This window comes from Pogona vitticeps, chromosome 1 (assembly GCF_051106095.1).
Source record: "Pogona vitticeps strain Pit_001003342236 chromosome 1, PviZW2.1, whole genome shotgun sequence".
Lineage (NCBI taxonomy): Eukaryota > Metazoa > Chordata > Lepidosauria > Squamata > Agamidae > Pogona > Pogona vitticeps.
The window spans coordinates 195,741,714-195,768,282 of record NC_135783.1 but is presented as its reverse complement, the minus strand read 5'-3'; the positions used below and the strand labels follow the sequence as shown (position 1 = coordinate 195,768,282).

General features: G+C 39.9%; 1 protein-coding gene across 4 annotated transcripts in view; it reads right to left on the bottom strand.

Annotated features, from left to right (window-relative positions):
* Positions 1 to 1,164: 1,164 nt before the first annotated feature.
* The window catches only part of NCKAP1 (NCK associated protein 1), a 75,706-nt gene continuing 50,301 nt past the window's right edge, over positions 1,165 to 26,569 (bottom strand). For all 4 annotated transcript variants that reach the window (XM_072981134.2, XM_078393696.1, XM_072981137.2 and 1 more), the window contains 16 exons: positions 22,886 to 23,031; positions 21,956 to 22,088; positions 20,622 to 20,741; positions 19,978 to 20,117; positions 15,275 to 15,406; positions 12,556 to 12,774; positions 11,973 to 12,103; positions 10,344 to 10,441; positions 9,455 to 9,548; positions 8,578 to 8,660; positions 8,026 to 8,106; positions 5,982 to 6,075; positions 3,763 to 3,879; positions 2,945 to 3,054; positions 2,441 to 2,530; positions 1,165 to 2,081 (listed from right to left, as the gene is read on the bottom strand). In XM_072981134.2, the coding sequence (XP_072837235.1) occupies positions 1,965 to 2,081; positions 2,441 to 2,530; positions 2,945 to 3,054; positions 3,763 to 3,879; positions 5,982 to 6,075; positions 8,026 to 8,106; positions 8,578 to 8,660; positions 9,455 to 9,548; positions 10,344 to 10,441; positions 11,973 to 12,103; positions 12,556 to 12,774; positions 15,275 to 15,406; positions 19,978 to 20,117; positions 20,622 to 20,741; positions 21,956 to 22,088; positions 22,886 to 23,031 (1,905 nt within the window). In that variant the 3' untranslated portion in view covers positions 1,165 to 1,964. The remainder of the gene's footprint in view (positions 2,082 to 2,440; positions 2,531 to 2,944; positions 3,055 to 3,762; positions 3,880 to 5,981; positions 6,076 to 8,025; positions 8,107 to 8,577; positions 8,661 to 9,454; positions 9,549 to 10,343; positions 10,442 to 11,972; positions 12,104 to 12,555; positions 12,775 to 15,274; positions 15,407 to 19,977; positions 20,118 to 20,621; positions 20,742 to 21,955; positions 22,089 to 22,885; positions 23,032 to 26,569) is intronic.

Here is a 26,569-nt window from a genome sequence, read left to right as displayed (position 1 = left end):
GGTGGAACTGAGAGAAAGGACTCTTCTGATCATCTTAAGACTTGATTGGGTTCATAAAAGGAGACATGATCCCTGACGTAGCCTGGGCCCAAGCCATTTACGGCTTCATGGGCTGGAACTAGCACTTTTGAATTCTGCCCTGAAATAGGTTGGCAGCCAGCGGAGCTGCTGCTGAATGATTACTATCCCAGCTCAACTGAGAACAGTAGGTGACAAAAGAGTCAGGATGGCAAGAACTACGTCCTGGATGGTCTTTAGTCACAGTATGGCAAACAGAAGTGAGGAGAGTTCAGTGGACCCGAGAAGAGTGAAAACCAGGAGGTTAAGGCACACCTAACATAGCTGGATTGTGACCACAGTTTGTTCGGCAAGACAAATGTTTTACTGATTAGACAAATACCCCAGGAATTCCAACAATTCGAGGCCTCACAGGCACATGCAGTAATCAAGATGCCAAGCCAATTTATAGCCCTCTTTATCATTTGCTTTTAAGCAAATGGAGCAGGCTCAAAAGATGACCCAAAATAGACCATTCTTTGCCAAGAGATATTTTATAATAAGGAACAGTTTAAGAAGCTACTGTACTAGTGGTTTATCTGTGACATAGTGGAAATATTTTCCAAATGTTGGTGAAACAAGACTAAAGAATTAGAAAATGTTTTTCCATTGCAAGAAACAACTGTAACAACTGATGAGCACACATCTCTTGACACACACACACACACACACACACACACACACACACACACACACACACACACACACACACACACACACCTCTTTACCTGCTACATCACAGTGGCTCTTGCTATTACACCTGCACCAGCACAGACCTACAACAGGGATCTGGCCATTCCTTTAGTACCAGGACCCAAAAGTGTCCCTGTAAGAAACCTACCTGCTGACGTTTACTTTCTTCACATTACTTGAAGGTCCCTTCCAGTGGGCTGTCATAAGAGGGGCAATGTGCCATCAGAGCTGTATAGTGCTGACATGATAGCATTGCGGTAAGAACATCAATCAGGCTTTATCAAATTTCTCTTGGGGTAGGCAGTTAAAATATGCAAAAGATTAGAGGACTGACTAGTGAAAGAAGCTGTAGCAACAAGCCGGAACACTGTATGTTTGATAGTTTAGAACAAAACTGAAAACATCAGCAGCAGATAATATGGTGTAGTGTTTATTGTATGTAATGGAAGATACATCTGAATTTCAAAAATTTAAAACATATAAAAAGTGGTTAAAGGGCTAACATTTTATCAACATTTGATAAATGCATAAGAATGTTTATTATACAGCAGAGTACAATGTAGTGTTAATGCCAATGGGCACCATGGAAATTAGTCTTTAAAAAATTCCACTATGTAGGCTTTATACAAACAAAACCACTTGCTGCTGTGTAAGACTGTATGGAGAGGATTGTTTAAGGATGAGCAGTTCTATAACATTTTTAACATTAGATAGCATCAAAATCAAGAATATTGGTGAGTTTTAAACAAAAAAGTAAAAATGCTGTAATTCACAGAAATGCACATCCAAATCATGTTTCTGACCAGAACAATAGGTACAGATTATAACTCTCCTTATATGAAATAATTTACACACAGGTAAAAACTAGGACCACTAAAATAATCACTTAATAGATTTCTTCATGAAGATAAACAAGCCATTATGATTCCTGCATGATCAGATATGAAAAAAATACTTATAGTTTCTCTTTTTAAACAGAATTGTAAAATAAAAAGGAATAATTTCAGCAAATGTGCAACCTAAAATCAGCCAAGCTTATATTGTAGTACAACCATATTAAGAAACCACTGTTCAGAAATAACAACCGCATTGGGAAAAAGTTTATAATCCACAAAACTCTTTGCCAGGCCATAAAGTAAAACAGCTCCACAGTTTACAAGTAAAACTGAGGCAACATAGATGCGTGCTTAATTTGTCTCCAGTTAACTAGATACTCAGGCAGAGGATGTGACACTTTGTTTGTACACCGCATGGTAGGCATTTCGTAGCAAGACGTAAGGAAAGCAGGACTCCAAAAGGTCCATGGTCAGGAATGGCGACTCCTGCACAATCTATGAGGACAGAAGAGAGAAAATGAGAAGCCTGACGTCCAGCAGAACGCATTATTACTGATGAAACTGACTTCTGCTTGTAGCCATCCATTTCTCAAAATGGTGTACGAAAAGGAATAAACTCAAAGGTGACAGGATGTTACTGTTCTGTGCCATTTCTACAAAATGCACAGCAAGGCACTGGCTGCGGGTGGTGGAGGAAAGATCAGAGAAAGTCCAAAAGAGCTGCTTAAACATTTGCTCACTGCACTTCCATTATCTGGTAAACTGGACCTCAGAGTGCCTGTTGAAACCTCTCTGTGAACATACCACTGTATGAAATACAGCCTTCAGAAATAATAATTAGGCTGAGAACTTACCATGTCTAGGAGCAAATAAACGGATTCTCTGTTCCTTGTAGTGGTTTTGTCTGTCTCCTGACCAATTTTTAGAAGACTAGAGGATGCAAGCTGTAAAACCCACAAGTATAACGGTCAGTATGTTTCCCACTGTTTGGAAGCTAAACCTTCATACTTAATTTTCAATGCCATTCCTATCTAAAATGAATGATCACTTGCAATCCTACAACATTCAACAGGGTTCTGAAACATTCTGGGATGAAAGAGGACAAATTACATAGTTTCACTTGAATAACGGAATCCCTGGATCAGACTAAATGGAGAAATTGAACTGAAATTGAAATATATATTTCCAAATCCTTTACAAATACCATGATAGTCAAGATTATGCAGAGGAAGATATGGTAATACTCTCTCGCTTGAAACGCCAAGTTGAGACTGTGAATGTTTATCACAGGACAGCTGAAAGCCTTAGTAAAACTACTTTCCAGAGCATAATAGCCCTACCAAAAAAACTATACATACAGCCAAAAATTCTTTGAGACGGTCTTCAATGCTTCCTTTGTGAATGGTAAATAAAGCTGCTGCAATCTGATTGATGGCTTTGGCCAGGCAATGGATATTGTTGCAGTGACCTACACAAAAACACATTTCTTTATTACTTCAGCTTCCCCCACAACTTGAGCATTTCAGCTGAGCAGAAGGTACAGCAGCAATGTAAAATTTAGCAAGGGATTAACTGTCAAATATGCTACAGGGGGACTTGATTTAATAAACATCCTGGAAAGACACTCAACATTTAATGTGTAAATAAAATTTTAGAAGTGCATTGATTTTTAAATCTGGGTTTCTTCCTAATTTGTGAGCTTTAAGCACCTGATTCCTGTGGGATATAAAGATAGTGCTGCCATTATTCAAAGTTGTTGTTGTTTTAAAATGAATCAGCATAGAAATATGGGAGATTTATAAAATTTTAGTAGAGATATCTAAAATGAGAACTAGTACTAGCTCTTCTTCCAGATCGTTCTCAGCACCCCCCCACCTACCCAAATAAATGACTGCACTCAGGTTTAACATTTCATAATCAATAGGACATTTATGTGGAAGGGTAGAATACATTCTTGGTAAGGATCCCTAGAACCCAAATATGGCTGAGGTGAGAGATTTTCATTTCCTCTTTCAAAGCAACCATTGTGAGATATAAAATTGACTTACTATTCAACACCAAAAGGGACCAAACACCAATACCATAAAGTGAAAGCAAATAAATATTCCAGATGAACATTTAATAGAATTTTCCCCAGAACAAATCTTCACACCAGTTTAATTTGTCTGAATATTACCTTCAATAGCAGGACTGTATTGAGACATCACATTACTAGCCAAAGTTGGTAAGGAGACAGCCACAAAGACCATTAGAAGGCAGGCAATTTTATATTCTTCCTCTGGACTAATGTTTTCTAAAAATAAATATAGACAAGAAGATCATTTGCAACAGAGTGAGTTCCAGAATGGAAAGTTCTTGCTAAGTTAGAACACCCAAGTTAATGCTTAATCAAATGGTTCTGTGAAAATAAAGCACGAATATGACTGGCAGAAAAATACATCTATTCAGGACCGATGATCAGGCAAAATAATGAAATACAGACATCAGTTAACATAATTGCTAATATTTGATCCACTGAGCAAGTTCTGCTACTATTTGTTCTGAGCTAACAAAAATTAGACACCTGACTGTGATTTCACCAAGTCATTAGAATTACTGCAGCTTTGCTGTATAACAAATTCTTCCAAAATGACGGTCCCTTTAAGGCGAAGTACAGTACCTTGTACACACACCCTAAAACAAACTCGGGAAATGAAAATGCAGCTCAACAAAGGAAAGAAAAAGGGGATGCAATGATTTAAACTACTAAGAATGCTCTATCAAGTTTTCACACCTGTATCAAAAAAGGCTTCTAATAACAAAGTATCTTCTGAAATTGCATTAGGTTTTCTTGTCTGATGAGAAGAGAAGGTTATTTTAAACCTCCTGTTAAAGTCGCTCAAAATGTTCCTGCATGGAAGTCTCCTGACACGTGACAGCTCACTTATGTTCTCTACCCATGAAATCAAGTTTCTCTGTCAGTAATCTCCACTTAATAAACGTGTCTGGTGAGATATATGGTAGCAAGCCATGTGGGAGCTATGTACGTACTGGGCAAAATTGTGTTGGTGTAGTTATGTATAGCAAACTAGACCTGAGTGCCAGAAATAATTAATTTAAGCAAACTGAATGTTTCCTATCCTGGCCCCCTGCCTTGTTTCAGGTTCTGAGGCTCCCTAGAGCTCCCTTTTGCCCTGAGGCAGCCTTTGGGAGCCTTGGGACAGGGGAAGGGAGCCTTTACTAGTCAAAAATAGCTGCCGGATCACCACCAGGAGGATTGGGAAGACTGGTGGCAATCCAGTGGTTCCTTATTGGAGCATTAAATGCCCCTCCCCCACCATGTCATGGCTCCTGAAGGCTTCCTCTGAACCTGGAATAGGGAATGGATTTGGAAGTGTTTGATTTGCTTAAATTGATTATTTCTGGCACCCAGATCCAGTTTACACTGGCATAATTATACCAACAGGATTTTGCCCAATGAATACAGAAACACTTTCAGTTATTTCCATAAGGCAATCTAACTATTAGTCCTGAGAAAGCAAGACAGCTTAAATGTGACACAAGTTCATGAGTTCCCACTCTCAGGGATTTTAGGAAGGGAGAGAAGAAACTCATTTTTCTGAAGTGGCCGTTGGTACTGTTTTGTAGTTGTCTTAACCATTATTGTGATTATCTTAATGGTTTTTCTGCCTGATCTTTATTTTTTATTATGATTTAAACAGTATTTTTTTACCTGGTCTTGAGGGCTATTTTTTTAAATGGAAAGATAGGATACAAATGTAGAAAAAATAAAATAAATACAAACAGCCAAATCAAATTTAATTATTTCTCACATTTTAGGCTGGAAATCCTTATTTTACATTCTGGTTAATGAGAATGACAGCAATGCTCTGGATGAAACAAGTATATATACAGCACAGTGGATATTGCTCCTTCATGTGAAAGGCTTTTGCAACGGCCAGTGGAGAAGTTCAATAAGCTTAATCATAAAGTCCAGGATTAACTACAGCTAATCCAAAACTGCTGCTACCCACACATGCGCACAAAAAGAAAGATCCATCTGTTCAAGGAATCCATACCTCTTTCATGCTATTTCTATTCTATGCACGTTACTGCTAAAAGACCAGGGGGGGAGGGGGGAGGAACGGGACACAGGACCACAAACAACACAGGAGCACCACTGTATCAATATGCCCCTGAAGTAGTAGTTTTGACTTCTGATTCTATTTGATTTGTTAAGAATACTGTTGACAGAACAGGAGATGGCACAGTGACAACAAAAAAGTCAAGTACCCAGGATGCTTGTAAAAAAGGAAGCAAAATCAGAAGGTTTTGCTGTTAGTGTAGTTCACAATGTAAGCAGCAGAATGCATAAGGATCAACGTACGTACAGTATCTGTAAGACAGCAAACCTACCTGACTTTTGAGAAGAAAGAGCTACAACCAGGGCAGGATCTATCTCACATGGCAATCCTGCAGCTGATGAGAGCTCATATACATTCATTGCAACCTGAGAAAAATCATATTACAGACTGAAACATGCCATTAGAATTCTATGAAATCTGTCAGGAAGGACAAGTTGTGGTTTCCTTTTACATATGTAGATTCAAGAAATTTGAAGGCCAAAATATAAAATGGAAGTGCTGTATTTTGTATCCATGTTGCTGTATTCTGTCTTACGTTACAGCAAAAAGCTTTAATTAGCACAATTTTAGCTGTCTAACTATAATATTTCTCACACAGCTTTCTGCCAAAAGTTTAGTTTTCAACAAAGTGAGATTTCAGCTAGTGCTCAAATGTAAAATTAAATAAGGTATGTAATTATTAAATGCTGCATCTAAATGGCCTCATGTTGCATCTACACAGATTTTGTTCTGGATAAAACTTCCCTCCTCTAGATGCTGAAGGATTTCACATTGAAAAGTTACAGTCTTAGACCAGGGTATACCTCCAGGACATTTCCTGAAGCACTCTGAGACTCCCCAGATAAATGTTACAGGATAACTAAGAATCACCAATATAAACCACAGCTTTTTTTGCTGCTTATGAAGCTCCACAGTGGCATTAGATCAGCTCCCGCCGGGTTAGCGTTAGTTAAAGTTACCTAGTTCTAAAAGAGTACTGACCTATTTTAATTTTTGTGTAAAATAACTGATCTTTGCCATAATAATTTCAAGCACTTAAGGAAGTCCTATCTCTATATGTACCTCCTAGATGAGGCTTCTGGAAATAACCATCACTCTAATCAAAGTGTGAGTTTAATTCCAGGAATTGAACAGAGAGACTGAACTCTTGTTCAAGCAAGTTTACTGAGACAAAGTTATGACACTTCACTTAAAAATAGAATAGACATGTATCCTGTTTCCCCAAAAATAAGACCTAACCCCAAAATAAGCCCTAGTATGATTTCTCAGAATGCTTGTAATATACGCCCTACGCCCCAAAATAAGACCCAGTTAGTGAAACCCCACCCTCCCCCAGGGACTCATTGTCTGACTCCATCTTGTCTGCGTGGGCCAGTGGGATCCATATTTCCCCCTCCTCCCACCACCTTTACAAGCGTGTTCCCGAAAGGAGACAGAAACCGTCCAGTCCTGAGGTGGAATTGGTATGAGGCCAGTTCATGCTGGGGCACTTAACACCGCCACCACCACTCCCCCCTCCCTGGAGGGAGTCACAAGAAATTCAGGCCAGAATTCGGGGTTTGGAGAGTTATGACTATGTTGCAGAAGAATATGACATGACAGTATTTGAATAAATGTAGATTGTTGTACATGAAAAAATAAAAGATCCCTTGAAAATAAGCCCTAATGCGTTTTTGGAGCAAAAATTAATATAAGACCCCTGTCTTATTTTGTGGAAACAGGGTAGTACTCTTTCAGAAATAAATAACCTCAACTCTGGTTAAAGAAAAAAAAGAAAGAAAAGCCATGAAAATGACTAGATCCTGCTACAGGGCAACTACAGTTGGCAGAAATGATTCCCTTTTGGGTTTTTTTTTCTTTTTTCCCTTAACCTTATTAAAACCTTAATAAAAACCCTTCATTGAAAAGTGTAGTAAAACGTTACTAAATCCTTATGAATAAAAATGAACAATACTACAATAAATTAATCATTATAAGGATGAATATTACTTTTACTATGAAAAATAACCAGCCTATATTGGCCTCATCCAATTCTAACTGTGCCCCCGGGGAGTGCAGCCCTTGGTGGCTAGCCAATAAAAAAAAGTTCACTTACTTTAGAGTTATATATACCAATGGTTCTCATAACCTTTTAAAAAACAAGGAAACTGGGATTGGAACTTGACACAGAAGCATGATGCTATTTTAACCTTACTGCATTTTTAGAGGGATTTACAGAGCCATCTAGCAAAAGTGGGAAGTCTATTATATATATACCTTTTTATGCCCCCTTTACATTCAAACAAAAGAATTCCTTACACCTCACAAATTATTACCTTCATATCGGTCTCCCTTGGAATGTGATCCTTAAAGTCTTCAATTGAACTTACAAGGAATGGAATGTGATAAGACAAGACCTAATACAAAAGAACATGTACCAGTGTAAATTCACTTCATCTATACTTCCTCAGACACTGAGAGCTGTTTTATTTTTATCCACCGGGATCCTTCATTTATGCAAGTCACCTAACATAAGAGTCCCAGCAACATGTCAGAGTTTTGCAACAACAACAAAAACAGTAACAAGTCTGTATAACAAACCTTTCCACATTTTTTTTTTAAAAAAAGGCATTATGGTACAGAAATGAAAGTTTGATTCTCTGAGTAATGATATTCACAGCCCCTTCCTGGTGTCAATCAGAATTGATTATTAGCATTTAATTATTTAATTTTACTTTCATATTAGTTCAATTTTAGTAAATGTTTGTTTGTTTATATATCTACTTTATTATATTTATGATCAACTTTAATCAAATGAGATTCAAAAGTACAACTTATACGTACTTAAATTTGAACAGAACAGCTGTAATGCCAAGTGCCATACTTACATCTCTAAGTGCTTCTTGTGCCAGTGACCGGAAAGACAAGATAACACCAATAATTGTCATCCTTTTCAAAACACTGTCAACAGCTGGGGAAAAAATAGATGGTGCCTGTGAAATAACAACTCTCTATGTTTTGAACTATCCAAGTCTTCATGTGCCTTGTTCATGAAGGCAAACACAGCTTTGTAGTGGCACAAGAGCCACAAAAATTGGCTGAGGTTCCTGTAGGTGCAACGCCTGACTCACATTATAACCTGCAACACACACCTTAAGATTGTCAACAGAATCCCCACAATCTAGACCAGTGGTTCTTAACCTTTGTTACTCAGATGCTTTTGAACTGCAACTCCCAGAAACCCCAGCCAGCACAGTTGGTGGTGAAGGCTTCTGGGAGTTGCAGTCCAAAACTCCTGAGTAACCCAAGGTTAAGAACCATTGATCTAGACTACATGAGATACAGAGCCTCTTTTTTTAGTGACCTCCTTAATTATTGCCCCCAAGAGGCTTGTCTGGTTCCTTTCTTAATCCCCCCCCACTTCTAGTAAAAAATGTTTCTGCTCTATTGTCTGAGTATCTGCAACATAGTTATCTTGAAGCTATAAGTCAGTTCTGACTTGACAACACATAACAAAAACAAATCAGCAACATTGCTGCAGTATTAGTCTTTAGGAAATGCACATTGTTTTTATCAGACATCTAGCGCTTTATGAGTGTCCACATGCTTGTTTTACTGGCTGATAAGAGTATGATCCTTTATGCTGGCTTTTTATTTAACAATTCTACGATTTGTATTTTTGTTTTCATTGTTTATTTACTTTGCTGCTTTGGTTTGTGAACATTTTCTTAATAGCAATTCATAACTAGCTAACTAAATACTTACACGATAACCTTTTGAAGAGAGCTGCCATCTGATCTGGCTTATCAAAACTGGTCCTCATTTGCGTTAGTACTTCAACATTCTCTACCACAAGTTTCTAAGACGAAGCAAGATCTCAGGTCAGGCATAGATCTGAGTACAGTAGGAAGTGCATGCTTTAGGACATTTCAGGATGGCAAGCAGGAAACAGAGCTCATGAAATCCAGATGTTCAACTCCCTGACTAGAGGAACTGTGCCATTAAATATGACCCCGCTATACACTAAACAAAAAGTCTGCAGTGTGATGATAAAAGGTCTCTGTTTCATAGTTTCTGCTCTAATCATCGGGCTAAACTTGAACTGGGCTGTTTTAAAGCAAAGAGTCTGCAGTGGGAAGGTTCCCTGCACATTTTACAAATTGCACAGGGGTTTTAACGAGTTTCCGCTAAATGACATGATTTGTCACTAATAAATTCTAAGCCCATTTTCCAGAAACAGCCTCCGGGCGCAGATGAAACCTTCTGCTTCAGACCACATACCTCCATCTGCGAAGAATGCAGGTTAAGAAGTGAGGCTACAGTCACTATCCTCCTTCTGTGTTCTTCTCAAGCAACACTGGACACCTGAACAAAGCTAGACTGTTCTGGGGATACGCTGCATGAATGGTCACCCTAAGCAATGTCCTATGGCAAAACTTGTACACTTCATGAAAATGGCAAAAGCTATTTTGGTATTTTACAAGGCTTTTCTAATAAGACAAAAGCAGTCAAAAATTTGGATGAGATCATACAAAAGGCTGGGGCAAAAGGGAGTTCTCTGGATTCAGTCCATGTATTCTAGCACTTGCATTATTACACCATTTCTGTTTTTAATTATGAAAGCAATGGCTAGGGAGAAACAATGGTTAATTACCTTGAGTTCAGCCACCTGTGAAGAAATGTGCCACATAAGACTTTCACTCAAAAACTTCATGCCATACGGGCCAAGGAGTTCTGACAGGGCCCTCATTTCTGAGGAAAAAAGAAATGTCCCCATAATTATTCAAACTAATTATACTATCTTATCTAATGAGACATGTTTTATTACTCTGTTACAATAAGGCTAATACATTTAATTTCCAATTTGCATCTAAGAAGCTCAAGACAGATAATAGTTTGTAATATAGCTATGCACTATAGTATAGAGGTTAAGCAAAAATAAATATTAACAATTCCTCCCCGAGTTAACTAGCTGTGCTCCAAAAAACAGAGGTCAAGAAGCTTGTTTATCAGAACACCTTTTCTTGTTCCTCAGGTTCTTCAACTATGCAATGGTGCAAGACACAAACCTACCCTACCTAGAAAGCCTTTGAGATCTCGAGAAATAGGGGAGACTCTCCATGCTGCTTTGCTTATCCAAAGACCAACCCAAAGAGGAAAGACTTGGTCTTCATCCTCTCTTGAATCTTCTGCATTAATGCTCAGCTATTAAGCCAACGCCAAGTCAAATCTAGTCCAAACTGAAAACTTTCACAAGGCTTCCAGGAACTTAGTAATTTTCTTCTATTCTATTGTACAGAATTTCTATAATACAGAAATCATAATATAGCCTATGATATAATAACAGAAATGCTTAGTATTCAGAAGGATCAACATTCAGACTAAATTACAGATTAATTAAAGTAAATTAACAATTACATGTAATTTATTGCACAATAAATCTGAATCAGCTTTGAGAACGACACACTTGAAATGTGGCTATTGTTTTACAAGAACAAACAAGAGGAGCTGTTTAAGAGGTTGACTGATTGATTACAAGAGAAAAGAAACCTAGCAGAGGGGCTGGTAACTGAGGATAATTAAAAGTATCTTCTGCCAATCATCAACAGAAACACTTCAGTGGCTGAAATCTATTAGGAACTAGTAGCCACTAGAGTAGGACCACTCAATCAATCCAGATCTGGTGACTCAACTCCTCCTCAGTTTCCACTGATTCAATGGGCCTAACTCTAATTGCAAGTTACTAATGGATTTTAGCCAGTAAACACTTTCAGAGGAGTATCTTCTTTTGGGATTTTTTTAACAAGAAAATTTCTGGGGCTTGGGCGTCCATGCACTACTTTGCCCATCCTTGCTCAATAACCTCTCCATGCCCTACCGTCACCTCCCACTTCAGAATGCTCCCAGAGACAGATGTTATGAGTATGCAGGGACTACAGGGGGAAGGGAGGACCTCGAAACATTGAATGTGTGACTAGAGTTCCACTTGCCTATCTCTGTCCAATTCTTTACTTTTCTATATGACTTCCAATGTGCTATCTGGAGCGCTTCAAAGTAGGAAATGTTCTTAACTTCCTTTGCAGCAATAGTTCCCAACCCAGGTGGACTGCAACTCCCAGAAACCCTGGGCAGCACAGCTGGTTGTGAATGCTTCAAGGAACTGCAGTCCGAGTACACCTGGGTTACTTAAGGTTGGGAACCACTGCTTTACAGCAAAACCAATTCTAGCAGACGAACATTTGAGAACAAACAAAATTGTTAGTTCAAAACATGGAAAATGTACCTGATATGTCTGAATATTCTTCTGCATTAAATGTCAGTTCATTCTCAGTTGGCAAGTTTACAAATGCCTTCATGGCTGGGAAGTAGGCTATATGGCCATTGCTGACTTGCCTTAGCAAGGTTTCCAGATACCTAAAAGAACCAAAACCAAAAATACCTTCATCCCAGACAGGATACACTCCTTACCATTAATTTTCCTCCTCACATTAACCTTGACAAAAAGTTTAAGTCACTGATAGCACTGAATGATAACACAGACCCAAGTACTAGATGTGGAACAATATCTAGTGCTTCCCCTGAGTAGCTAGTTGTTTCAACTATCTATCCTTGGCATTTTCACAGGTGTCAAGAACTTTGAACATTACACTGACTGAAATCTGGTGTTCAAGAGGTGTTCCATCCTCTCAATATTGCAAGTCAATTTCAAGAAGCAGAGCACAATTCCCATTACTCGCTTCGATTTCTTGCTCTCTCTCTCTCTTTCATCTTAGTATTCTGTCTCCTAGATTTTCTTTGCACACAAAAGTTTGTATCTCACAAAAGTAAAAACAGATATAGACTCAGGGTGCTCATTAAACTCTTACCAATTTGTGTAGAGGCTGGTAATGGTTGGCTCTCCATGACTGTCTAAATGCTGGGTTTGCTGAAGGAGAACATTATTAAATACTCTTGTGATATCAATCTGTACATAGTTTTCTATTGACTGGAGCACTGTCATGTAGGCTCTTACGCTTGTTAACAACTCTGAAGGTTTTGCAATCTCTTGTGTTGCTTGATTATACATAGTCATGCCAACTATTGACCTTTGAAAATAAGGAAATTAGTTATTAAGAATCCAGTGAAAGCAGGCAACAGTTCTATTTCCTAATTAATACCAATGAAGAATTAACAGAAAGCTTGGACATAACACAGACCCTAGATTGAAGTTATTAGTGCACTATTATCTCCATCACGTAAACTGTCAAACGTCCTGCTCAGCATCTAGTCTCACTGGCCATTTGGGTCATGTTTGCACATGATGCATATATATATAAAGTGGCAAAATATAAATCTTTTATCACCCATTTTTCAACTGTAAGCTTACAAGTTAATAGATATGAATTGTAATGCATAATTTTGCTATGCAAGAAACAGGATCTATTTGTTAGCATTAAACCTACACACTTTTTAAATTAGTGAGTAAAAAGCAAGACGTGTGGTCAGTTATTAAACTGGCTGGACGGTAGGCGAAAAATACACAAATTGAAAATGTCAGCTCAAAATTAATTATTTGGTTACATTGGACAAGAACATTTTTAAAAAACAAAAAACAACAACCAAAAACTGAATACTGTTACCAAGTTCTAGCAAGTAAGACTGAATACTGAAAGAAGCTCAATAGTTTTTTATTTTTTTTTACTAGCATGCCTGTGACACAGGCACACTTTTATAGGCTTGTATCAGAAACTGGCACATAAAAATAAAAAGTGGCACAGCAACAACAACCCACCCACAGTGAAAAATATTCATGATATAAATAGTAAAAACATATTTAGATGGGTTACAAAACTAACCATATTTTTCATGGCAGAATAACCTGTTCTTTGGGAATGAACATCTCTGCTTTCACTAACAATTCCTTTTATAAGACTTGGATTGTAGAACACTCTCCCCCTCCAATTCTGATGATCCTTTTGCACTGTGAGAGCTGTTGTTGCACAGTTTTACCATTTGACATCTGACTGACATTAGAAGCCCTTGGTCCAATATTTCCTGACATAATCTGAACACTACTTGAGCAATACAGGAGACACAGAGAAGCAACTCCCATATTCTAAAGGAAACATCAGTACAGGCTCTCTGTTATGGAACTGGCTAGCAGTTGGACAACACAATGAGAATATGGACATCTGATATCCCTGGCTGGAATTCAAGGCTGCAAAAGCGCACGGGCACAACTTGAAGTGATCAATAGCTGCTAATTCATGAGATCTTGGTCAAACGTCTAGTTGCACATCAAGCCATACAACTGGTACACTACTATGAATTTGATCAGGGACTCAAGAATTAGCATCTGTTTGTCATTCTGAGTTTCAGTAACTGTAAAACAAGCGTTAAGTATTCATTTAGATTCTGATAATTGTAACAAAGAGCAGGTAAAGCAAGAGTTGCTCTGTAGTAGTACCAATCTGTCTCAAAAGGAAGCTACCAAGCTCTAGCTAATACAACAAAAAAACTAAACTCATTTTATAGCAATGGACTAAATACATTTCCCTTTCAAATATAATTCAAAGCCAATAAAAAAGAGAAAACAATGAATTTCCTAAATACATTTACATTTATCACAAGTTACTAGAAATGCATTTTCTTCCCTCAAACTTTCCATGTAATCTAAGAAGTATCTGAAATGGTTTGGATACCTGTGGTCCTTCATACCTGACTCTGGCTTTTTAATTTCATTAGTTAGCCTATCTATAAAATGAAATTTTATTCACAAAATGACAATCTGACTCTCAAATGCAATGGTTAGGATGTGGGTTTTTATGTCATGCCACCTGCCAAACTGAAAATCCAGTAACATTTTTCAAAAATTCTATCAGTACAGTGAGCTGTGATCAGTGGGATATGCACTAACCAGCATAACAAACACATTTGATTTACAAGACTAGTTTTGTTAAAAACATCCCAGTTGTTTCTCAAATTTCAGACGCCTCTGTAAGGTACCATATTTTTCCGTGTATACAACCCCCCAATGTATACACGGCCCCCTAACTTTGTCCCTTGCCAAAGACAAAGGATCAGTCAATGGGTAGCCGTGAGGAGCAGCTCCAACTCCATCTCCTGCTTCCTCCGCCACCCGATCACGTCACTGCCTTGTCCCCTGCCCGAAGGGAGTCTGCGAGCGGCACTGGAGGAGTCAATTCGGCAGCGGAGGCAGCAGCAGCAGGCAGAGACAGAGGCAAATGAGCAGCTGCACTTGGCCGCCTCTCTCTGCTGCCCACTGACTGCTGCTGCCACCACCAGATTCCCTCCTCTAGCGCTACTCACAGGCTCCCTTCGGGCAGGGGACAAGGCTGCGATGTGAGCTGGAGGTGAGCCCTGGCAGCAGCAGGAAGTGATCCGGCAGAAGTGGCAGCAGTCAATGCCTCGGGCTCCACCTCCTTCCATGTTCAAAACGACTCTCAATTTTTCCTCTAATGATTTTAGAAAAAGGTGTCATTTTATACACTGAAAAATACAGTATTTTAATGATAATTTCCAATTACAAAGCACTAAACCCCATAACCAAAGGTACAGATATCTCAGTTTGCAAATCAGTCTTACTTGGTGAAGCGGATTTCCAGATGAGATGTCAAGTATTCTCTTGGGGTAAATGTGTGTTCCCAAACAATCATGTTTGGAACGTAATTGATTGAGAAGCAGAGTTCAGAAAGTGCCGTGTGAAGTTTGTCAAGACTGGAGAAAAAGGAAAAATAGAATTGAGCGTCAGCCGGATTACTGATGGCTCCAAACTCCAACCAATTTTCCCAACACTTTCCTGTATATATTAAAATAATTAAATAACCTAGGGCAGGGGTCCCCAACCCCTGGTCTGCGGCCCGGTGCCGGTCCATGGGCTTCGCAGGAACAGGCCATGGAGACAGATCCTCTCCCCCCTCCGCAGGGAGTGGGGCATGCCATGCATGGTGGACGTGGCATGCTCGCATGCATTTGCGGATGGTTGTGGTGTAGGCACGGCCCACTCACCCGAGAGCGTGCCATGCCCATCCATGTGAGCGCACCACGCCCTTCCACGAGCACGGCCCACTCACCTGCACATACGCCCACCTGCAAACGCAGGGGTGCCCCCACCCCCCTGTGCACAGACCCCGACCCCCAACTGGTCCGCAGTTCCGAGAAGGTTGGGGACCACTGACCTAGGGGACAAAATAGAACTCTGAGAGAAATCACAGATGAATGGCCAGGACATCGGATATGAGTCCCCCAGCACTACCTTCGGAGTTCTCCTCTCCAGGAAGGACTGGCGCCACCATAAAACAGTGCCTCCAAGTCCCATTTCAGGGAGACAGCCCAAAAATATACCATGGTTTATGGTACTGAAAGCGACTGAGAGGTCCAGCAGAACCAAAAGGGACACACTCTCCATGTCCAATTCCAATGCAGGTCGTCTACCAAGGCAATCAAAACTGTCTCTGTCCTACAGCCAGAATGAAATGGGTAAAGATAATTCACTTAATCCAGGAATCATTGGAGCTAAAAAAGCATCCAGTAATACAACATTTGGAACTAGCCGATAGTCACCTAGTAAAGTGGGATTCAAGGGCGTCTTTTTCAATAATAATCTTATTACTGCCTCCTTGAAACATGCCAGCACCGGGACTTGCTGCAGGCAGGCAATTCACTACTCTCCTTAGACTATTTCTTAAGAGAAGGAATAGAGTTGTTATAAATGGTCAATCTGTCATCTGTGTTGACATTGGTTATACCATCAGTACTGAACATGCCCTTAAAAATGACCACTGTCAATTCTGACCACTTGGCTGACTCTCTCATCTCACTCAGTATAAACAACTGTGTTGCAGTGTCAACAACTACTCAAAGTGAGTGTGTACAATCTCTTTCTCAGACTCCTTCAATGGAAACTATTCTGTCCTCAACAACACCAGTGGTATCAGAATAGTCATATGAAGAGACAGTCTTCAGATTCTGAAACTGTTTTAGCCTTTGAGTTTCTCCATCTCACTGACATCACTTACTGTGAATCAGTATGGATGATATGACCAATGTCAACATGGAGGGCAGATTCCCCATCTATACCAGGGAAAGCAGAGCAATTTGATGTTGTGGTAAAGCAGAAGTAAAATATTGCCTGCCTGAATGTAACCTGATTGAAAAAAATGGGTCTTTATCACTCTCAGCAGTTCTGAAGGTACTTTTGAGATTATTGCAGATGGTCATCAGTGTCAGGAATGGTGCGCACAATGATGTGGAAATAAAATCTGTTCACTAAGATGTGTGAGATCAACTTCTCCCTTGGGTTGGACTGCAACTGCTGCAATGCCTCAAGAATGATTCACAGTAAGACGAACAGTATCCCCTCATTGATCTCTGAAAGGGTTAGTCATAAGAGTGTCAGTATTAATAAGCATGAGGTGGAAAAGCAAGTCCGTACTCCCTTCTGTAAGGATCATCTTTGCAGGTGAACTTGGAATAATAATGATGTTAATGAGGCAATCTCAACATCAAACTGTATGTTTCCTTCCAATGCCTCCGTCCATGCAAGCGACTTTCTGAGTATCAGGCAGGGCTTGGTGACGTTACATTCAGCGCCGTTTTAGGTCTCTTTGAGGTTGAGGGGATAATGGAACTGTACTGTGCAGAGAAGTGCTTCAAAGTTACCCCTCTGAGAATGAATATGTACACACCAAAAGGTCTGGATCCTTTTTTCTGGGCTGCTACTGGGGCAAGATCCAAAGCGCTTCAGGATTTAGATGGAGTGGAAGGAGGCTGAACACGTAAATACCAATGAGAAGGTTTGTGCTTTAGTTATTTTAGGGTGTTCTTTTCTTCTTATGTCACTTGTGTTTTGGATCAGTCTTCTGCTTTGCAATATTCTTCAAAACAACTGTTGGTATGAGCAAAGAGTTGGCATGGGTAACATCAGAGCCAATCAAGTGTTGAAGTCGCAGATACTGGAATGGACAGTGAGGCAGGATGAAAAACAGCCACTAGGTTTTATTTCTGAGCATGATCTGCATACTGACAATCTGGAGAACAAAACAGGCTTTCTGTGGCCCACAAAAGCAGCTGTTTCTTGAGATCTTTCCCTTAGATATAACCTTCACTTAGGTTATTGATTTCTTAATCCTACCTTCATGGAACCCCCATGGGAGGAGTGCTGCTGAGTAAAGTGGCTTTTGCTCACCCATAACAAACACCTTCAAAGTCCACTTTCAGGAACTATTTTCTACCCACAGACAATGCACTTTTCAGTAACACTGTAGAGGCCATGAAGTCTTAACAAATGAAATTAAAAAAAGTGAACTTTTAAAAAATTAATTAAAAAAGATAAACACTAATTACTATTATAGAGGAAAAATGGATAATAAAGAAAAGCTAATGCTGAGGAATAACAGTAGCTCAAAACACATTTTTGACTACTGCTTTCACAGCAAACAAAAGGAAACTGAGGAAAGCCTGCTGAGTGTGCTTGGATGCATGTAATGGAGGGGGAGGAAGACCAACTGAAAAGCTACTGAGTTCTGTAATATTTTGAAGACTCTCCTGGCCGGCCTCAGAAGCCATGACAGTAGCTCCCCACAGAGGAACAGAATTGTTAACAGGTCCAATTCCACCCCAATCCATAAAAACATCAAAAGGGACTAATAATATATAAATTAATAAAACAGTATACAGTGGTGCCTCGCATAGCGAGGTTAATCCGTTCCGGATTAACCTTCGGTATGCTGAAGCATCGCTGAACGGGGCAGGGATTTCCATTGGAACGCATTAAACATGGTTTAATGCGTTCCAAATGGGCCAAATACTCACCGTTCAGCGATGCTTCAGGATGGCCGGCAGCCATTTTCGTGCCCTCGCCTCGCTTAACGAGGGCGCGAAAACGCTGCATGCGGCCATTTTGGGCCATTTCCAGGCTTCCGGCGGCCATTTTGGCCGCCGAACAGCTGATCGTCGGGGTTCGTTTTGCGAAGATCGGTAAGTGAAACGCTTACCGGTCTTCGCAAAGCGAATTTTCCCCTATTGGAAAAACGTTGAGTGATCGCATTAGCGATCCGAAAAAATGGATCGCTATGCGATTTCATCGTTATATGGTGCGCTCATTAAGCGAGGCACCACTGTAATGTCTTTGACTAAACGCGGAGTGGCATAGCACAACTAGAAGAGATTATTCCTTTATCTCATTTTAACATACTGAATGGGAAAATACAGAAAGAAATGTTTGTTGGGCTGTGTGAGGTCCCAAGACAGGGACAAGAGGTGTTTATGGGAGCGCCGTCGCTCCTAAGGATGTCTAGGGAGACCCAGACAACCCCACCACCTTCTCCTCCTAGAAAAGAACATAAGAGCGTGGACACCAAAGAGCTAGAGGACAGCATAAGAAAGGAAGGGAGAAAACACCAGCAAGTGGATACCCAGGACCTGGGAAGGAGAATACAAGGGTTAAATGTATCTACTCAGACTGGGGAGGATTTGGCGGGAAAAGAGCAACGGTCAGTGGTGGAGGCGGGAGCAGGAGATATAAAAGAGGGTCGGGATGAGATACTGGGGGGTTGGGAGATGATCTGGGCTCAAGACCTGTGGACCAGGAAATGGGAACAAGTAAGAGTCCCCCATGAGGAGGCAGAGAGAAGGAGGAGAAAGGGACTGCCTCAAAGACCTTCGTACTGGGGAGAAACCGAGACAAAGGAGTGGAGGAGACATATTAGAGAGGAGAAGGAGTGGATTGCCAGAGAACAGGAGGCGAAAAGGGTATGGCATCTGGAGGAGCTCTGGAAGATGGGCTGTTTCCCGGACCGTGGTTGGATACCCTGGGAGAACGATCCCCGGTTTGGGGATGGACAGGGGATGAGGAGACCCTCCCACTTCTGACTCCAGAGGTTGATGAACCTGAACCCCAAGTGACAGAAAAGGTTTTGTCAGGACCTTGGGACTTAAAAGAGTTAAACCCGTTTGTAACAAGTTCATGGACGCCCTTGCGAGCACGGTTACCGCCGCAAGATAAGTTATTGGTTCCTCAAGTTGATGTTTCTATCCCCATATCCCCTTTAATAAATCAATAACAAAAGTTGGAGTTAAAATCGTCTCGTACTTTATTTGGGGAAAAGGAGAGCCCGGTACTGGAATTTATTGTAGTCTTTTCCAAAAGCATTTAATAAACTTTGTTTAAAAAACAAAAAATCTGTAACACCAATTAAACTGACTTTAAAAGAATGGCTGTTAACTGAAATTCAGCAGAGACAGAAGATACGTACACCTAAGCATTAACAGAGTTAAAAATTACTCACTTTGTCACCACCAGCCTGTTTTTTCTCATGCTTTCTACTCCTGGTTTTTCCCTTTCTGGCTCTCCTTTCTTACCCGTCTGTTTTTTTGACTTTTTGTTGACTGCTTGACTGATAGTTTTGGCACAATGCTTTGGCAGCAACTTAAAGAAAAGAAAACATATCAGCCATTAGTTTCAAAACAGTTACAGTTCACAAAATACTAATACTAACAGCCATTTAACATATTGGACTTTATACTGTAAGCCTCATTTTCCATTTTAAACATTTAGGAAATGTTACAATTCCCAATATTTTACATATTTGCAAACTGTGCAGCAGTGGCAATACTGCCTAGCTGGAAGTTGAATGATTTAAGAACAGTTACTGTTCAGCTTTGTTAAAGTGAGCAGTAGTAGATGCCTTATGAGAGATCTATCTCTCTATCTGTCTGTCCATCCATCTATGGCAACTTTACAAAAAATTAAGAGGAGCAATCTATAACACAAGGAGATTGCAATCCAAAAACAGGCAAATGTAAAACAGAGGAACGGGTGAGAAATGAAGAAAGGAAGGTCTACACTGAATACAAATATGTACTTGCTTCAGCAACGTACACTTAGGATTGGGAGGGGCACTGGTTGTTGAGATAAAAATTAAATTCTCACCTGGTCACTCAATGTACATTGCTCTGTGCAAATATCAGTGATAAGATTTCGAGCCTGCTTAGCCATTTCATCCAAAAACATGTTACACAGGGAGAGGCTACGGTCACCAATGTGATGTCTCTATCGAGATAATTACACAAACATTGTTTTTCAGCTACTACAGTGCTTACAATTTTAACAAGATAATTGATAGTTATACTACTCAAACATGCTTGCACTATTCATTGAAACAAATAACCAAGAAGCAATGTATAAATCAAGCCTTCTAACACTGCAGAACTAAAAGTGTGTTAATTAATTAATTAATTAAAAATATTTTTACCCCACCATTCTCCTTAAAAGGACCCAAGGTGGCTTACAACATTAAAAGGATGGTATTTAAAAGCTAAAAACTGTAAATATACAAATATTTTAAAAGAATTAAACACGTATCATATGAAAATGGTAAATAAAATCAATACTAAAAGCACATTTAAAAGCAACAGAGCACAACAATCCAATTTGAAGAACCCCTCTCAGACTGCCAGTCACTAAAGAAAAGCCTGTCTGAACAGAAAGGTCTTTGCCTGCTTGTGGAAGAACAGCAATGATGGGGCCCATCTAGCTTCCTGTGGGAAGGGCTTTCAGAGTCTGGGAGCAGCCACTGAGAAGGCCCTCTCCCGTGTCCCCACCAAGCACCCCTATCAGGGAGGCAGGACTGTGAGAAACGCCTCCTCTGGTGATCTTAATGTCCAGGCAGGCTCATAAAGGGAGATGCGGTCTTTGAGACAGCTTGGACCCAGGCCATTTAGGGCTTTATAGGTTAAAACCAGTGCTTTGAATTGTGTCGGAAAACGGATCAGCAGCCAGTCGAGCTGTTTTAACAGAGAAGTTAGTTAGGTCTGGAAATAATTGGACACTGAGACAATTTTCATAATTCTGGCTCTGTACACCACCACAATGGATCTGAAATGAAACAACTGAGATACAACCTCTCATTTTTAATTCAAGGGGCTGAACAAAAATATCATATGAAACGTTTAGGAATGGCAACCATTTTCAAACACAGTCCCCTTATTTCAGGGGCTCAAATGTACAGTAATTGGACAAATTAACACTATCAGAAATTTTCAATTTTAGTACTCTGTTGAGAATCTTTTGCAGGCAATGACCCTTTGCCTCTCTTCAAATACACATATGATCGTTTCAGTGATTTCAGCTTTTTTACAAGATGTTGTGCTGTCGCTGACAAAACAAGTCACTATGTGCTAACCAGTGACTTCATACACTAAAACAGTTGTCACCCAGTTTCTCTTACTAGTTGTTGCGAGTATCACTTTAAGTAATAATATTACCTCTTCTGGACACAGCTCGTGAGTGCAGCTCATAAAGTGAGTGCAAAGCAGTGGGAAGGCAATTGAGTATCTGGATTGAGAGGGCAGTTCCAAACATTGCTGAAACATCTTCTCAAAAGCACGGCTATAAAAGCTGTTCAAGAACACAAGTTAAGTTTTCATGTCACTCAGAGAAAATATTACAGATCAATCAACACTAAAACAGAAGTATAAATTTAAAATGCTAGCAGTTGTAGCTTTCCTCCTCACAGTACTAGAGAATAAAGGCACTTCTTCCAGAGCTCAGTATCAAAAGGGCTGCACTCAAAATACCTTGCACTGTTAGAGAACAGAGAGTGAAGAATTTTATTTTAAAGGTTCTTATGTTGGCTTTTAGAAGTCATTTATTCAAAAGCACTTTATAAAAGCTAATTTTAAGCAAAACTGATTTTAAAAATAGGTAAAAATTAATTATTTGTTTTATAATCATAATCGAAACATGACAAATAATTTTGAAACCAATTAAAACAAGATCAGTAACAACATTTGAAAAGCCAAAACTTTGTTGGGAAAAAAAAAAACACTTAAAAAGTCTTTAAGGCTTCCTTAAAAAGAAAATAAATGGAGAGAATCTTTATCTCTTAAGACAGGGATCACTGAAGAGACTTTAACTTGAATAATATGAGCAAAGGACACTATTGTGAATAGAACAGAATAGTAATTAAGAATAGTAATTTTATAGCATTCTAAACATGCATGGCATTTCACAGTTTGAACCCTGTCTAAACAAAATCATAGAACACAGTAATTTTCATGTTTATAGATGATTTATTTCAGCACTGCATAACATACTAGAAAGTCCTTGCCCAAATATGAAACCAAATATGAACTCACACTCTCTCGCACACATACATACACATGAAAACTTTACAATTCAATTCAAAAACTTACCAGAATATTGAAAGATCAGATGTTTCCACCAACATCTCCACCAACGAATCTACCATTTTTGTGTGGAAAATGATTGTGTTCATCATCTTTCCAAGTTCCCTGTGGTCTGCAAGACTAAGGGAAGCCTTAGACACACTAGTATAGGCCTGAGGGCATATAAAAAGAGCATATAACATATGCTCAGTACATTAAAATCTTCAATTTGTTTATTTACTTATTTATCAATATATTTCTGGCTGGCTTTAAATCAGCAGATCTCAAGTCAGAGTACAATCAAACAAGTCACTTTGGAACAATCTAAAACAACTTGAAAGCAATCAATCAAACTGAAAACAAAACCATGATCCCAATGAACCTCAAATCCTAGGGAGAACAGCCATGTTTTAACTACCCATAGTAACAGTAATGTTACTGTCAGCCAGGACTCTGAGAGGAGGATCCTACTCCATCGATGGAGTGACAAAACTTTCTCTCATGTCTCAAGGTAGTGAACTGCTCCCCCTATTCATTCACGTTTCATAAAAATGGCTGAAAAGCCTGGAATTGGCCCATTTTAAATTAAAATAAAATTTAACTATCCCTACTCCTCTGTAAAATGTATAGATATCAGAGGAGAGAATATTTGAGGATTTTATTAAGCAAGCCTTTTTTCTCTCTATTGGTTTGCTAATATTTAAAAACATATAGTCAGGAAAATTAATTATAATTATATATGAACATTTCTTGTTCCTGTTTAATCTTCATTGTGACACCATGCAGGACTAAAGTCATCAGGCATTTTGCTACTATTACAGACGTTATTTGAAAAAGAGGCTGTTCGAAAATTTCTCGGTTAGCCTGTAGCCAAAGATTTCCTCAATCCAAATGCAGGAATGGTTTTATGTATATTTTGGCTTATTTTTAGAAGGAAACAAAACTCTAAATCCAGCATGACCTAAAAGGAATAGTATGTTTTTCCAACCCTGCTACAATTCCTTTAAACAACTGAAGAAAACCAGGCCTTCTACATTATCTCAAAAACGACTTCCAAGAAAAATGACTGGCTTAGCGTCTAACAATTTGACCTTTCTACAAAGGTTCTCTTTGCCTATATGTAAAAACATGCCAAAGCATGGGGCATCACCCTTTCAACTCTGATTTGGCTGCACAGTTCTGTTATGACAGACTTTTATCCTTATCACTTTATTTTCACACTTCCTGAAACTGTCTGGTGTGATCTTGTGCTCCTGTATTAAACAATGACCATGTCTTAGTGACTGATGCAGTTTATCTTATGGAAAAGTTCAGAACTCAGATCAAGTTTGCAAAGCACTTTGAGGCCTTTAGATGTAAACATAATATGCCACTCCATTTCAAAAGAGAAATACAGGCTGAAATGAAGCTCAGCCATGCTTAGGATGTGTGAGAATCTTTACTGGATTTAAGATGAAACATAATGCAAGATTACCCCAGCAGACCTAGACATTATTTGTGGTAGGAAATCCATAGCTTTCCAACTGTGCTGTATGATTTGCAAAATAAAAGATGTATCTGCAAAAATCTGCATTTCAAACAACACAAGTTTAGACCGTGGAAAAATGCAATGGAAGAATGTGCATGCTGGGAAACGTGAATACAATGAAAAATTGTGGAGAAAATCTACCAGTTTCAAGGAGAGAGTGAGCTTTACAAGCTGATATAGACATGAGTTTGAACAAGCCTGTCAGTGGAAAAAGGAGAACATCTGTGAGATCACACTTGACAGATTGATACACTGGCTACTCATGCTTAGAGCTTACAGTACCTGCTAGTCTAGTCATTAGCAAAAAAGGTAATGCTATTTTAGGCTGCATTAATAGAAGTACAGTTTCCAAATCCCGTGAGGTACTAGTCCCCCTCTATTCAGCACTGGTTAGGCCTCACCTTGAGTACTGTGTCCAGTTCTGGACACCACACTTCAAGAAGGATACTAACAAATTGGAACAAGTTCAGAGGACGACGACAAGGATAATCAGGGGGCTGGAAACCAAGTCTTGTGAGGAAAGGCTGAAATAATTGGGCATGTTTAGCCTTGAGAAAAGAAGACTGAGGGGTGAAATGATAGCACTTTTCAAATATTTGAAAGGCTGTCATACAGAGAAGGGGCAGGATCTGTTCTCGATCATCCCAGAGTGCAGGATGCACAACAATGGGCTGAAGTTAAAGGAAGCCAGATTTCAGTTGAATATTCAACGGAATATTCTAACTTCCCAACTGTTAGAGCAGTATGACAGTGGAACCAGTAACTTCGGGAGTTGGCGAGTGCTCCAACACTGGAGGCTTTCAAGAAAAACTTAGATAATCACCTGGCAGATATGTTTTGACCGTATTCTTGCATTGAGCAGGGGGTTGGACTTGATGGCCTTGTAGGCCCCTTCCAACTCCATTTTTCTATGATTCTATACCAACTTTAGTCACACTGTTCTAAATCGAAGTGCCAGTCCCAACTACAGCAGACTCAAGGAATTAATGTAACCTATATAAAGTATTATAACATTCCTTTAATTTAATGACAACTGGATTTAGGCCACTAATGTTAATGAATCTGCTCTAAGCATGAGAAAGTCTTAACCAAGAAAGTCTTAAACATTTTATTTCCTTTCAAAGTGCTTGTGTTCAGTGAACATCAGTGAGTTTGTTTTTCTTTCAGTTTTGCATTGTCCATAGCACGTTTACTAGGAGATATTAAAATAGCTCAGCCCAGTCAGCTTATAAACATCGTCATCACTCTCATCATCTTAGAACTGCAGAGCTGGAAAGGGCCCTATGGATTATTGAGCCTAGTCGTTGTCAAGGGGGGACAGTGACGTATCAAACCTCCAACCTCTGGCTCCACAGCAAGTTCCTTAAACCACTGAGCTATCAACTGTTATATTCCATTCTCATATTATGAAAAGTATATGAAATATGATAGACATTTATTGTCCATCTTACTATGAGAGAGATTCTACCGGAAAGCAACAGCTCTTGCTTCGATAACATTCCAGACATACCTCAAACCAAAGCATGTTAACACCCTCTCAAACCTCTAGCAGACATAATAATGCCATGTTTACATGCTGAATAACCAACAGTTTTCAACTAACCTTATTTTGCATACCGTATTTTTTTTGCTCCATAAGACGCACTCCCCCCCAAAAATGTGGGGGGGAAGTCTGTGCGTCTTATGGAGCGAAGGTGGCGATTTCACCCCCGCTGGCCCCGTGGGGGGGGAGCGTCGCAAGGGTCCGAGTGAGCCTTCCTGGACCCTTGTGCCGCTACCCCCACCCCTCCGGGGCCAGCGCGGACGAAATCGCCAGCTTTCAAGTGGGGGGAGCGTCACAAGTGTCCAGGAAGGCTCACTCGGACCTTTGTGCCGCTCCCCCCACCCCCCATGGGGCCAGCGCGGGCGAAATCGCCAGCTTCTAGGACCTTTTCTGAGCCTTTCAAGCCTCAGAAAAGGTCCTAGAAGCTGGCGATTTTGCCCGCGCTGGCCCCATGGGGGGAGCGGCGCAAGGGTCCGAGTGAGCCTTCCAGGACCCTTGTGCCGCTCCCCCCACCCCCCACGGGGCCAGTGCGGGCGAAATCATCAGCTTCTGGGACTCTTTTGAGGCTTGGGAAGCCTCAGAAGAGTCCCAGAAGGTAGTGATTTCGCCCCCTCTGACCCCCGGGGGGGCTGGGTAAGCC